Source organism: Haliotis asinina, chromosome 16, assembly GCF_037392515.1.
Source record: "Haliotis asinina isolate JCU_RB_2024 chromosome 16, JCU_Hal_asi_v2, whole genome shotgun sequence".
NCBI lineage: Eukaryota > Metazoa > Mollusca > Gastropoda > Lepetellida > Haliotidae > Haliotis > Haliotis asinina.
Window position 1 is genome coordinate 36828945 of NC_090295.1, and position 16065 is coordinate 36845009.

General features: G+C 40.4%; 1 protein-coding gene across 1 annotated transcript; it reads right to left on the reverse strand.

Annotated features, from left to right (window-relative positions):
* Positions 1-550: 550 nt before the first annotated feature.
* On the reverse strand, positions 551-11321 carry LOC137268117 (uncharacterized). Its single transcript, XM_067802640.1, has 3 exons — positions 11247-11321; positions 4709-4836; positions 551-735 (listed from the first exon to the last, which is right to left on the reverse strand). Exons 1-3 carry the CDS (start codon positions 11319-11321, stop codon positions 618-620), a joined length of 321 nt encoding a protein of 106 aa, XP_067658741.1. The 3' UTR covers positions 551-617.
* Between the last annotated feature and the right edge of the window lie 4744 nt (positions 11322-16065).

The window sequence follows — 16065 nt, forward strand, 5'->3', positions numbered from 1 at the left end:
GCGGCGATCGCTTTGATGAGGAAGGGACAGAACCTTGTCTGACCACAACATACATTAAAGGAAAACAAAGAAGTGGTGATGAAGTGACAAGAAGGAGTTGTATTACCATCGTCATAATACGCCCGTAACAGCAAATACTCTAAAATACATTAGATCTCTGTCATCATTAAAAAGTTCATTTCTTTACACTGCTCAGGTAAGGTTTTTGTCCATTACTACATAACATTGCACGCTCTTTCCCAAACTTAGATTATTTCAAGGGGTTATAGTTTACGCATTTTGCACACTAGCACTGCACGATAAAAAAAGGTGAAAAAAATATTACCGAACACCACACATATATTTGAACAAACTCCATGAAATAAGACAAATGTCAGCCTGAAAATAGTGAGGAGAAAAGTTCGTTCTCAACAGAAAAGAATTGCCAAAGGTCTGCAGTATTTCTGATGAAATTTAACTCGTAGATCACACGCCAGTTAAGAAGGTTGTGGGTATAAATGATCTTGTGTGAATGCATCAACAAATATCGTTCAAGAGAAAAGATATGGCGTCTTATTCCAAGATGGCGACACGAAATAGCGTTCAGAGTTGCTTCCCTTTGTCGGAGTTGCGTCCCCTTAATTCTGATTCCCGGAACCGTTGGGAAGGCAGTAGAAGGAGTAGGTGAGGTAGTTACTGGGACCTGGCTTAATGTTTCCGGTTTGTTGACAGGACGTCCCTTCTCGACACTGACAGCTGAAACAACAAGAAAATTACAGTTTGATATGCATTCAGGAATCCGAATTGTTACATGTTTCACTTTCACGAAAATGCCCAAAGACAGCTGCCCATATCATGTTTTGAGATGAAGTCAAATTGGTAAATTTGTGAATACACACAAAAATGATCATAGTCCCTTCCAGCATTCGAACCCACAGCCTTAGAGACGTCATGTAACCGCCAGCACACAAAGTCAGGCATCAAACCCACTCAGCCACCTCTGACATAATCGGCCTCAACCGGATGGGTGAGTGATTGAGTCTGGTTAGTTTTACGCCGCACTCAGCAATATTCCAGCTATATAGCGGCGGTCTGTAAATAATCGAGTCTGGACCAGACAATCCTGCGATCAACAGCATGAGCATCGATCTGTGCCACTGGGAACCGAACACACGAATCAAGCAAGTCAGCTAGTCTGACCATCCGATCACCTTAGTCGCCTCTTAGGACAAGCATAGTCGCCTGCTATCGCAAGCATGGGTTGCTGAAAAAAAGGAACTAGAACCTGTGTAATCCCCAGTCTAGCATGTGATAGTAGATTTGTTACAGTTAATGTAATTTGCAAACATTTTTAGAAGATAACTTCCAACAAAGCAAAATGTTTTCCATGGAAGCGGAACGTCACGTGTTTTTTTTTTTTTTTGTTTTTTTTGTGATTACATTCATCATTATTCAGTAAGGATACCAGTGGTTCGCCGTTTTCCACTCCGACATGAATCCGTTAATGGAAGAAGAGGATCATTGCCGTGTTATCTTTGGAAATGTGAAAAACAAACGTTTGTTTTGGTGGAGATAAATTTATTCATTCTTGATGTATTCAAAGTTTATGTATACATGTACCGATGCGTTGGAATAGCCCCATAGATGTAGCGCTCGCTTGTCACACCGAAGACAGGGTTTGATTCCCAACATGATTTCAATGCGTGAAGCCCATGTCTGATGTCGCTCACCGTCATATGGCTGGTATATTGCTACCCATTGGGGGAATCAAACCCTCTTCTTCGGTGTGGCGAGAGAACGCTGGAACCACTATACTATCCTACCACCCCGGAGTGTTATAAATGATTTTTAACTTATAGACTGCACACATACATGTAAATTTATTGCTCTCAATCTACAGATTTCATAATGGTCACTGACACATCGTATCAAGGCGGTGAATGCGCGGGTTCGTTTCCCTTCATGATTGCAACGTGTGCAGCCCATCTCCGGTGTCTCCTCCCTGATATTGCAGGAATATTGCTGAAGATGGCGTAAAAATAAACTCACTCACTGATACATGGTATTACCAAGCAACCATTTGGCTTATTGTAGAATGAACACATCCTTGAATGTCGGTTGATTTGTTTTAAACAAGTAAATGTTCGCTTCTGTTATAACCTACTTTTAGCGTGTCTTATAAATTACTCATGAAAATAAATATACTGACCGAGCTTTGAACCCAAGCTAATAAAGAAAATACCATCGTGCCCTCTTTCACATAGTGCAGCTAATCACGTTGATGAAAAAGCACCAAGCACACAAAAAGCAGGGATTCTGTACCAATGTGGCTGCTGATTGAAGTCAGATACTCAACATTATCAAAAGTCTCTAACACCCTGGGTCGAATTGTGAATTGTTAATATTTCCAAACAGAAAATTCACAATCCTTCTTTGTTGCTGGTAATGGCTTTCCTACCACATATCTGTGCCTCTCTGAGACATTCAATTACCATTGTCTTCAGTATCATTTGCTCATAGTTAACGCTGAGAACGTGGGAGGGTGGTCATTTCATTGTCCAGCGCATATTCAGTGGTAAAAGGGGAACCCACGGCTGTGGCTGTACATTACACATATTACTTGCTAATCACGACTATATGGTGCTCATGACGTCAAAGACGACGTGACAAGTGGGGGCGGTGTTGGAGCAGTCGTAGGGGGTGGAACCTATATCACGTAGCGTATGTTGTTAACCCCGGATGACGTCGAGATTCATGATGTTACCATGAGCGTTCGTGAGTGTGTGAGTGAGTTAAGTGTTACGCCGCACTCAGCAACATTCCAGTTATTTGGCGGCGGTCTGTAAATAATCGAGTGTGGACCAGACAATCCAGTGACCAACAATATGAGCATCGATCTGCGCAATTGGGAACCGATGACATGTGTCAACCACGTCAGCGAGCCTGACCACCCGATCCCGTTAGTCGTCTCTTACGACAAACATAGTCGCCTTTTATGGCAAACATGAGTTTCTGAAGGCCTATTCTAACCCTGGACCTTCACGGGTCTCATGAGCGTTAAGTGAAAGAGGCATTGATCAAGCAGTAACGTCGCGCATCATTAATTATTATGATGATAATTATAGCAATGGATATTTCAAAAAACGCATATGCAAGATCACTATTATCCCCGTTAACCCACGCTGTCTGTGAAGCATTGCATAACAGATTAACAGTCATATGACTTATCCAATGCGTACCTGTTCACTGCTGGGTGAACACAGCTAATCTTGAAGTCAATCACATCCTCATTACGTGTGTTTCCTTGTGGGGCCATAAACGGTCACCCATTCAAATACTGTCAAAAAATGTTAGTGACCAATGTTACCTAACTTCGTTTGTTTTCTTTGATGTAGAAGATGAAGGTGATGAAGACTAATTACATCTCTTATGAATATACAACTTCTTTTATTCTGTGAAAGGCGGCGTTTCAACATGGGTTCTGGTGTCATTCTTCAACTGCTTTGTGACTTGGATTGTGCGCATGACCATGCCAACAGACTAAGGAACTTTGGCGTCAAATATAGCAATACTCTAGACCTGTCAAATCGAAATGTTGGCAAGGTCTTACGGATTTTGTACATCATAATCATCGTGAAAATGCCTTGAAATGCATGAAAAAATACCAACGTAAAACGGCTTTCTCTAGGAGCCCTGTTGTTATTATCCGTCAAAGTGTTACATTAAAGGAATATTATTTTGTCTTTTATCAGTGGAAAAATGATGATTTTGCGGGAACGATTTTGTTGTTAGCCGTATGTATACTCTGTAGAAAAAGAAACGCAAATGTAGAAAAATTAGACTACCTATTGTTCGATTTCCATCTTCGTGGGAACGACGGTTGCTGAGTGGGTTAGATAGATTATATTGTGACCTTGCGATTAGTTGCCTGAGGGCGTGGGTTCGAATCCCGGATGTGACTCAACCTAACAAAAGTTCTAGAATCTGTACTTCTAGAGAAGTCCAACATATAACATTAAGAATAATGGAAATACCGAGCGGAATGTTGTTGATATCCATACAAACTATGTATTTCTAATGTCTGTAGGCATCTGGAGTTATTTGTGTGGACAAACAAACGGAGAAGTAGGGGAAACGTAAATACCCAAACACGCGGGAGCGGGGCGCCCGAACACACCACCACGCATGTAATAACGTGCAACTGGAGTTGTTGGGCTTTGTCTGTCATCACTATTGCACAGCAAGTGAAGACTCAAGTGAGACTCAGTGCAACAACGACGACAGTGCAAGCACGAATGCGGAACTATGGATATTAGATCAGACGTATGGATCAACACATACCAAAACTACATCCATGGACCGTTTCATCGGTTCATCACTTACGTGATGGACACACCACTGTATTCTACTTCAACAGACTAGCACGAGGACCATACAAGATTTTGAAAACAGATGACCTTCACCTTCATATGTGATTGTGATTCAAGTGTAACGAGAAAGTATAATCCAAAAAATATAACATACATTTATGAATTGAATGCATCTGTCGATGTTCATGACGTCGATCACTAGGTTGTCACTAAGTAGTGCTGAGAGCGCCCTTTATCAAAATCAAACGAGCACGCTACACGTACAATCTTGTCGAAATAAGAGAATGTCATACATTGATTGCTTATTTTATTTTTATGTTATTATTATATTATGGGTATACATGCACACATATACTTACCCATAGTCGAGGAAGTTACAGAATGTCTCGTCCACCCGCAATGCCGCTCTCCATCTACAGACTGCCCACATGCATGGGGTCCTGGACCCACACTGACGAGTGCTCACAGCCGCGCTTAGTCCCAACACCTGGAATATATACATCCCGACTTAAAACTGGGGCTTGAAATACATATACACCTATGTATATGAAAAAGACTGAGTGAGTGAGTTTAGCTTTACGCCGCACCCAGCGATATACCGGCAGTGTCTTCGGCTTGGAACACAAGAAATGGGTTTAACACAGCGCACCCATGTGGGGAATCCCATGGCTGAAAGTAGGGGGGTTCAGTTTTACGCCGCTCTCGACATTATTCAAGCTACGTGGCGGCAGTCTGTATTTTTTGTCGACTCTGGGCCCGACAATCCAGTGATCAGTAACATGACCATCAATTTAGGCGATGACATGTTTCAACCAAGTGACCTAGCCTGACCATCTGATCCCGTATGTCACATCCTACGACAAGCATGGACTGCTGAAGATCAGTTCTAATGTGGATCTTCACGGCTGCCACCATGTACACCATAACTGTTTCGGGCGAAAATGGCCTAAAATTGAGTTGGTTTCATGTTACGCTCCACTGTGCAATATTCCAGCTACATAGCGCCGTTCTGTAAATAATCAAGTCTGGATTGGAAAACGATGAAGTGAGTCAACCGTTAGTTGCCCTAACGACAAGCATGAGTTGCTGAAGACCAATTCTAACACCGATCTTCGCCGGTATAATCATATCATATATCAGATTAACTGCTCCTCGTAACACTCCTTGGAAATCAATAAATGTGTTTATTCGGCACAAATTTACATGAATTTTATTGTTAGGTGTCATGTTGTTGCAAGTGTGTGGGGTTTTTTTGGGTTTTTTTCAGCTCGGTATGTATGCTCTTTCTTCTCCCGCTCATTATACTTAATGTATATAATGGATCTAAAGAAACTGTACTGAACATTCAATAGCTCACATTTACTTATTTATGAAACTGGACAATACATAACGTGACCAGCATCTCTCACGCTGTTACATTCAATACACTGCTGCGAAAGGTCATTAGCGCTATCACATCATTTTCTGTCGTTCGTCACCGCGCCCACGTGGAGAATACAATAGAAGCACATAGTGATTGTAATTGATTATTCCAGGAGTAAGCTTTTATTGTAGAAGGTAAGTTGAAAGGCCACCTGGGTTTGTTTGTCAAACATCATCGTAATTATGGCAACCAGCATATACAGGTGAGTGAGTGAGTTCAGTTTTACGCCGTTTGGCAATATCCCAGCAATATCACGACAGGGGACACCAGAAATGGGCTTCACACATTGTGCCCAAGTAGGGAATCGAACCAGGGTCTTTAATCACTAGGCTGCCTCGCCACCCCTCATCAGCAGGATGTTAACGATGTGATTAACAGTTGAAGAACATGTTCTGTGTTACATTGATTGAATGTTTTATGGAACTGGGGAAAAATCGTAAACACTTATAAAAATAATGAATGCGTGTAATGAATGCACTATGTCGTTTAGTAAGTGGTTAAATATAACATACGTTTGCCATATATTTGAAGTTTCTCACTAAAGTGCATATTCTTGAGTTAACTTTTGTTAGGCTAAGTTCCATCCAGGATACTAAGACACAGTCCTAAGTCAGCTATCTAGCCCTCTTAGCCACCGCGGCTTCATATGTAGTCGGAAAACTGATACTCCAGATGACTTATGTTGTGTATCTTTCTGACAAGTGAAACGTTGCACGGCTCCCAAGTCGCCAGGCTAGTGTTAAAGCGGTCTTGGAGGTGCCTTAGTCGAAGCCGGTGTAGAAACATTGGAGTCATCTTTGTGTGAAACCTTGGAGACTCTTTCAGTGTTGTCACAACCCCTAGTGTACAGTACACAGCCCTGTGCACTTAGAAGAACCCACGAATCCGTTGGTACATGACTAGGTGGTGGCCACATGAATACTAACTGAAGGCACAGCAGCGTAAAGTAAACCTGAACAAAGTACTGTGACTGTGTGTTCCAGTCCATCCAGTTATGAGTGGGTACCTCGTAACGATGAAAAGGACACATTAACTCGGTGCGCCTTAGTAGGGTGCAGGGACGAGGTAACCTAGTGGTTAAAGCGTTCGTTCTTCACGCCGAAGACCGGGGTTCTGTTCTCTACATGGGTACAGTGTGTGGAGCCTATTTCTGGTGTCAACCCGCAGTACCATTGCTGGAATATTGCTAAATGCGACGCTAAGCCGCACTCACTCGCTCACTCACTGGTAGGCAGTATGATCCCCAGGAAGTTGAGATTGAAAATTACGATTGCCATTGTAACGAACATCCAATTATCGAGGTAAAAACAAGCACCTTTGAGCAGCTGAACTGGATTTGGGCACTATACAAATATCAGCATAACAATATAAATACACAGTTACATTGAGCAATGTGGTCAAGTATGGAACCCTCTGTGGCAGAGTGGGTTAGATCGCTGACCTTGTGTGCTGGCGATAAAGTACCCGACTCTCAGGGTGTGGGTTCAAATCCCAACCAAAGTACTAGAGTAGGTCCGGAGTAGAATAGGCCTTCAGCAAATCATGCTTGCCATGAAAGGTGACTCTGCCTGTCGTAAGAGGCGACTAATGAGATCGGGTGGTCAGGCTCGCTGACTTGGTTACAGTCAGCGGGGATATAAATGTTTCATCTAGCATACAACTGAACAGTACTGTGACTTTGTATGACCCTCCATTATAAAGATGAGTAGAACAAATACCACTAATGACGCTCAATGCGTCAGCGTCTTTAATGGTCAGCGTCTTTAATGGTCAGCGTCTGTGGTGTCCATAGGGATGTTATTCCATAGGGATCAATACGATTGTTTCTAAAAGATACATCTATGCAAGCAACCGATTGAAGCCATTATGCTGCATCTATGCAAGCCACTGATTGAAGCCATTATGCTGCATCTATGCAAGCCACTGATTGAAGTCATTATGCTGCATCTATGCAAGCCACTGATTGAAGTCATTATGCTGCATCTATGCAAGCCACTGATTGAAGTCATTATGCTGCATCTATGCAAGCCACTGATTGAAGTCATTATGCTGCATCTATGCAAGCCACTGATTGAAGCCATTATGCTGCATCTATGCAAGCCACCGATTGAAGTCATTATGCTGCATCTATGCAAGCCACTGATTGAAGTCATTATGCTGCATCTATGCAAGCCACTGATTGAAGTCATTATGCTGCATCTATGCAAGCCACCGATTGAAGTCATTATGCTGCATCTATGCAAGCCACCGATTGAAGTCATTATGCTGCATCTATGCAAGCCACCGATTGAAGTCATTATGCTGCATCTATGCAAGCCACTGATTGAAGCCATTATGCTGCATCTATGCAAGCCACTGATTGAAGTCATTATGCTGCATCTATGCAAGCCACTGATTGAAGTCATTATGCTGCATCTATGCAAGCCACTGATTGAAGCCATTATGCTGCATCTATGCAAGCCACTGATTGAAGTCATTATGCTGCATCTATGCAAGCCACCGACTGAAGTCATTATGCTGCATCTATGCAAGCCACTGATTGAAGTCATTATGCTGCATCTATGCAAGCCACCGATTGAAGTCATTATGCTGCATCTATGCAAGCCACCGATTGAAGTCATTATGTTGTGTTCGTTCCATTTCATAAGCTGTATCTTCTTCATAAAAACTTTTGAAAATATTTCGTTTTTTATAACAATTTACAAAATTTCTATTCCAGTTAAAAAAGCATATGAGACAATGGCACCATTGCTCTATTCCCTGTCCCCCTAGTCCGCTGTTGAAAGTCACTAATTAGTACGGTTAGTCCCTCGTCTGACTGTTCTGTTAGCTGCACTCACTCCCCTGTAACTGGATTAACTGTCTCCAAACGTAGGAAGCAATATGTAGATAGAGGTTACAAGATTAAACACCTTGGAGTAGAGAACATATGAGAAAGAAATCAATGACTCATACCCGTCTGCCATTGGACATGCATGATGCACAATATACATGTTGCGTAAAAACAACTTATCTCGCTCCGCATTCAGACAATATGTCAAGATCCGAATGAATATTTTCGTGAAAGTAGATATAGAATCTTCATATTTGTTTGGTTAGTTATTAGCAAAAGTGATCATTTACTGATCAACAACGATCACTGATCTCTATTATCTATACCAAGTACCTCTAGTCACCTAGCAGTTAATTAATAGTAGTTTTTAAACCAGTTACAGATGAGAGCGTACAGCCTATAAAACAGCGAGGGGCTCGTTTGACCAGGGTTAGATTTGTCATATATTTAGTACACGCGTAAATGGTCGGTAATGGGTAAACAGATTATTACAAGGATGACACTGCTTTACCATGTATTTCATTGGTTCTGTTATATGACTGTCACATCGGGTTTGTTAGCGCGTCTGACTATGCCAGGATGTAGTGAGATAATTAGGAACATATGATGACGTGATACCCATCACTGAGCACCGATGTTAATGTCCGTGCCTTTCTTGACATAGACATGATGTGTAGGTCCGAGAAGCGTGACGCGAGGAGGGCGCTCAAAAAATTTAGACCTACATGTACATGAAATGACTACAATAGAAGGCTTTTTGTACTGGGATAAATAAACAAAAAGAATCATGTAGAAAATATGAGCAAAACTAAAGATCTCCGATTTAAAAAACACCGAGCACTTTCATTCAATATATTCGGGTAAATTTTGGCAGGAGATTTCTGCATTAAAAGGTAAAGAAAACGTGGCTATTATTAATAGAACACCTGGCCTGTGTATGTCACACTTCCGTTCTGTCTTATCACCTTTTTATGAAGATTCTGATTGTAATAATACAGCTTGGTTGCTGGGATCTAATTAAGGCTGGTTTGGAGAACAGTGGGTATACAGATCTTGATGCCGACAGCCTTGATTCAGTAATAACCGAAACTGAAAAACGGCAATATAATATCTTTGGAAGCTTTTCACATGCAGATAAAGCTACTTACTTCTGGCAACTGGTAAAAAATATTCCATAGTGTTTAAAAGTACTTTTTACACATGAACTGATGTGCTGTAAAAGAAATTCGTAACGTTGAAAAGATCATGAGTTCAATACACGATGAAAATCATGCAAACACGTTTTAAATTTGTCTAAAAATGACAAAAACACATGAAAAAGATTTTTCTACGGTGAACATATTTGTTAGGGATGTCGTGACTTGGCTTTGCTCTGTTTCGTTAATCAAGATCAAGATCAAGATAATTCATTGGACATAAGGCCTCTGGCCTGTATACATAGAATTATAATGGCAGGCAAAGTATGGACAGAGAAAGTACGGACATTTCAGACAGTCGAAAGCATCCTATCATTGTGAAATTAGTTGACAGGGGAAATCAGACTCTTCCGTGACCACAGCGAATGTGTTAAAAACAGGGCTAATTTTACATGGACATATTTTGGAAATAGAAGTCTTATATGTTTCCTTTGTAGGGCGGGCCAGATCTTTCTGTAGAATTGTGCTCCTTCCTTAGATCGGCATAAGCATCACATACAAACAGCAGACGATATCCGTCCCCAGTAGCCACCATAGCGGCAGGGCAAAATCTCAGATGTTTGGCCAGTGACTGTTTCCGGCCAGTATTGGTCATTATATCCGTCAAGCCAAGTTTAAATCTAATAACAGTATGTCTAAGTTTCTTGCTTGAAGTATTTGATAGATATGTCTCAGGTTCGATCAATGCATTAAAGGATCTCTATACTTCAAATCTAGAACTCAGATTAAGGGTATTCACCCAATTCTGACGAAACACATCCATGAATCTTTGACTAAATTCATTCATAAACAACCATTCCTTAACGACACCTTAAAGTGCATTGGAAATGAGGGTGAGGGAGTGAGGGAGTTTAGTTTTACGCCGTGCTCAGCAGTATTCCAGCTATATGGCTGCGGTCTGTAAAAAATCGAGTCTGGACCAGGCAATCCGGTGATCAACAGCATGAGCATCGGTATGCGTAATTGGGAACCGATGTCATGACTGTGTCAACCAAGTCAGCTAGCCTGACTACCCGATCCCGTTAGGTGCCTCTTACAAGCATAGTAGCCTCGTATGACAAGTATGGGTTGTACCCCTGGCGTTGCTTTCTGTAGTGACTTTCTTCATTGAAGTTTATGTACAGCGTTTCGAAGCGTTATTTGAGTCAACGCTGGTGTCATTTCAGTGTTTGTATCTGAAACCCACCGAATCCAATTTTGTGCCGTTTTAGCAATATTCCAGTAATATAACGTTTGCATACAAAATGCCTTTCAAAGAATTTATGGTGATGAAGCTAATATTTATAACATCATCAAGAAAGTTCTTGCGCTAACTCATATGAGATCCACGACCAACGAATCCTTGGATCAAAGGTACTCAACTCAGCACAGAGTCACGAGTTCTGTGACCAGCGTTCTGAAGGTTTTATTTTCTGATTGTTTTTAATGAAAAGTGAACAACTTACCGTATTTAGGTTGCTCGCCTGAGCTGCGACCAGAACTGACAGAAGAAATGACAGCACTTGGGTGAAAAACTTCATGACGGGAACTGGTAAGCTGCGATGTTGATGGTAAGCGTGCTTGTGATGTCCACGTTTGTGCTCTCAGTATCTCATCAACTCCTCATTTTATACATGTTTGGTGGACATAGATAATTGTGCCATCTGTGACTCTCTTCGTGAGGATTGGATATTTCACAGAAACCCTCACGTCGGTCAACGTTGCGGTGATAGGGAGGCGCTTGGAAAAGCTAATTACATATGCTAGACTTTGTTGTGACAATGACATTAAAGAAAGAATATGACATGAAACAAGGGTTTAAAACACGAAAATTGTAATTAACGCAACCATACCTCAGATAGGGTTCTTACTTAACAAACGTTCTGTGTGATATCGATTTGTGCGTTTACTTCACAGACATCGTGATTTTTGTTCGAAGTGGGCACAGCCATGTCTTTACGAATGACACATATCATTATCAGCTTATAATCTGGTTGTTAGAAGCTAATAAAATAGAAGCAAACGAAATGTGATAATGAACTTGTGATTTCTGTTATGGTAGCGATATCTGGGCGTGTCCGTCCTTGAGTCCAAGTGTCTTATCAACAGAACTTCAATTGTTTCACGAAAAACACAGATCACTCAAATATTCGATTTCTGAACATAACTGGCTCCTGCAGTCCTTGGTATATACGACACGTAAACAACTACAGAGACAGTATACCGTTTCATCATTTGGTTGCTCATGAAGTGGCTATAGCTTTCAAAGCACATGTATCTAACTACATTTATCAAAATTCTTCAAAGACATTTAGAAGTTGGTGAGGTAATACAAGTGTCTTGAATTACATTTATTAAGTCCTCAAATTTCGTAAAGGTTTCTTTTGCATTTGACTTAATCACTCTGAAACGTTTGTGGATAATCAACCTCACTGTAATCTATTTAGTCTGTCAGCGGAAACATAGAGAAAACTGTGAAAAATGGAGTCCAACTGAAACGGTGGGGTGGCCAAGTGGTAAAAGTGTCAGCCCGTCACGCCGAAGAACCCGGTTCTATTCCCCACATGGGTGTTCGACGCCATGATATTGGTTAAATATTGCTAACAGCGGTGTAAAACCATACTGAAATTTAGTATTGGTCTAGGCTCATTTCGGATTGTATAGTGTATTCACGTGTTAGATATATATTTGCAAATAAGATAACGTATTTCCTGGTGCTACATCTCAGTCTGTTGTCTATGACATTTAGGCAAATGACAAAAGAGGCAAAACATAAAAGCAAACAAAATGTATTATTTTGTACCTGTTTATATTTTTTTCATTTTACTTTTTTTTCTTTATTAATTTTTTATTTTATGTGACCCTGAACCATGATTTCCAGTGCTCTTTTTCCACAAGAATCAGATTCGAGTGGACCTTGTATGAGTGATTTTGATGGTTTTGGCTAGTATAGTCCTTCTCACAGTAATATACCATCAACAAGCAAACTGTTATTCGCCAGTTCGCCGGGCATCGTTCTAGAAATAAAGAAATAGACTTGATGCACCGCAAATATCTTGTAACAGAATATTATTCTGTACAGTTGAACGAGTTCCGTATCGATTTGTTATTTCAGGCATCATGGAAAGGCTGCAAGGTTTCAAACCTTAGTGAAGTGTGACAAGAGGGTGCTAACCACAAAATTACCCCGCTATACGTATATCTGTAACAAACATGTGTTGCTCGAAATTTATCACTTTTAGACAACTGCAGAAATGAAAAGAAGTATGTATCGGTGTGTGGACAAAACTCCCTGTGGACAAAACTCCCTGTGGACAAAAGAACCCTTAGGCATAACCGCATATTTATTTAGGCATATTTACCCTGAATAATGTTTACAAACGAAATACTAAGGTAATTAATAAAACAAGCTAATCATTTTTACTGATTCAATCAAAATATGTCACTTAAGTCAATCACTCATCGGTTAAAACATGTTTGGGAGTTTTGTCCAGTGGTGTTCATTTGAGTTTTTGTCCTTATGGTTTTTGTCCGAAAGGATTTTGTGCCTTCTTTTTTTCGGCCATGGGGACTTTTGTCCATAGGGAGTTTTGTCCCATTATCACATTATAAGACATGTCAGGATACCAGTTAGATATAAATTCTTAAACATGAAACATTTATCAAGAAACGTTCATCATGGACAAAGTGTAATTCCCATTCAAATCTATGACATTTGACAACTATTTGTAATTATTTAATACATTGTCCTTTGCATCGCTTTAAACACTCACTCACTCACTCACTCACTCACTCACTCACTCACTCACTCACTCACTCACTCACTCACTCACTCACTCACTCACTCACTCACTCACTCAGTGATATAATTGGACTGTCGTTCCCTTCGGGGTTTTCCATTATCCATGCACTCAGATACATACTGGCAATCAGCAAATAGCTAGCTTTAGATTTGAATGTGACCGATAGACAGGAAGAGAAATATTAACACATTTTCTTTTGGTCTGGAATGAAAAGTGACGTGGTTTAATCGGAAGATGGTGTGATCACCTTTGTGGACTAGTCTGTGTCACGGTTGGTCATGTCGAATTGACCACGCGTCGTCCATAAATGTCAAGACGCTGACAGGTGTGAACAAAGATCCCTGTCATTTAAGAGATGTCACATCTTCAACACGTAGAAACCGCATGGGGAATCAGGATTAATACATTATAATCATATTTTAATATAACATAATATATATGGGGATATGTGTTTGATGTTTGCACTTAACAATTTACGGGTTCGTGAAGGCGTTCTATAAATAATCGCACCGGGACCAGATAATCCAGTGACTGATATCAGTGGTCAGAAACCAATGGTCATTTCTAAGCAGTCAGCATGCACTTCAACCCACTAGTGGCTGTGCAAATGACTAGATTCTGAAATAATCCAAAATCTACGACTTGTTTGACATCAAACAATACAAGAGTTAACTTCGATGCAACTTCGTCTTTCAACTTTAAGAGCGAGATTACAGGACTGTCCTGTGTTTCGGGTGTACGAAAAAATCAGATCTCGTGGTGTGATGTCATCTGATGATTGTCTGGTCCAGCCTCAATTATTTACAGACCATTATAGAATATCACTCAGCGCCAGACAACCAAATCAAACCGTTTAACGACCACATCATGGCAACTGATGGCGCAACTTGGATCTGCGATTTTTTTCCAAAATCTGGGTTGAACACTTTTTATTTTCCTTAGATGATAGGGCTGTAAATTTTACAAAGAACATGTTTTATTTTTGATTAGCAAACAAGCAAAGATATCACACGTTAATTAAAGGAAAACAAAACACTTCCACTGATGATAGTCCTATCATCAGTCCATATCGATGGTGGTGGGAACCAGGTGAAGTTTCTTGGAGTGTAACGGGGCAGTCGTAACATATTTGTTAATACTGGTGTTAGATTTTATATTTTAGTGAGGCAATTTGTTTCTTGAATAACATTGTGGACTCGCGTTTGCTAGGGTGTTACCTTCAGTATCGATAAATCGGTTACCGCTGTGCAGAACAGTTTTGATATCGAGTTCTTTGACGTAGAAGTATTTGTTTTGCAAGTGATTCAAACGAGGATATAGACATACACACACATTCACACACATTCACACACATTCATACACATGCGCACGCACGCAAGCACACATATACACAAAATAAGTTTTATCGCATCTGATATGGTTCGCTCTTACAACGCGATATATCTTCTGTAAGTAGGTTCGAATTATACTATTTACACTACCACAGTTACAAATCGTGATTCTATTTTCCTTTGTTGAGAAAACTCAAAAGACCTGACGGAACACACGACACTGTACGACAGCGATCAATAGCGGTTACTTTGAGTGGTATTTAAAGGTTGGCGGGATGAACAAGAGAGCTAGTTCTATGGACGCACTTCTTTTGAGACTACAACAAGCCATCAACAAATACAAAGGTCATTTCTCTCCCCCCGCCTACCATCAAGTCAACATGGACCAATTTATTCACACCTTTTATTATTATTGCCATTGTCTAACGCATTGTCGGTTTCCTCCATACCACTCCTTGTTAATCCTGCATTGTGTAAATATTAATCCTTAATGTTTAAATATCCACCACACTTTGGCCATCAGCGTCACCTACTGCGTTGGCGTCAGTTAACAATATCACTACATGTATGTACATTAACTGTGTGAACATACATTTACTCATGTATATAAATGCATTATATACAACACTGTACATCAATTTACGGTAACGGCGTTATTGCCAACACTGAAGCGTCGCATATGCACTGAAATGTTAAAAATATTGTAATAAAGACGTATGTTAATAAAACTATCCCCTTTATTGATCAAAAGAGGTATTGTTCATCGTGATTAGTGAGTGAGTTTAGTTTTACGCCGCTTTTAGTAATTTTACAACTTCGTCACAGCGCTATACCAATCAACTCAAGGAAGAGAATTACAAAATCGGAGAAAGCGAATTATAAATGCACCATCTCCTGCGACTTCTTCAAATACTTATTCTAATTTGGTAATATTCTTGTTTTGGTTTCATCTTTAAGTATGTAACAATATAATAAACAATAATTGACAACAATTCGAGAAACGTTATCTTTGAACCTACGAAACTGATATTGGCCTTGAAGTGCATCAATAAGCCGTCTAGTTCTTACATCATCTTGGCCCTAGAGGTCAGACCAGGTAGACTGAGTGTTGTTTTATGGCGCTCATAGCATATTTCAGCAACATCACGGCG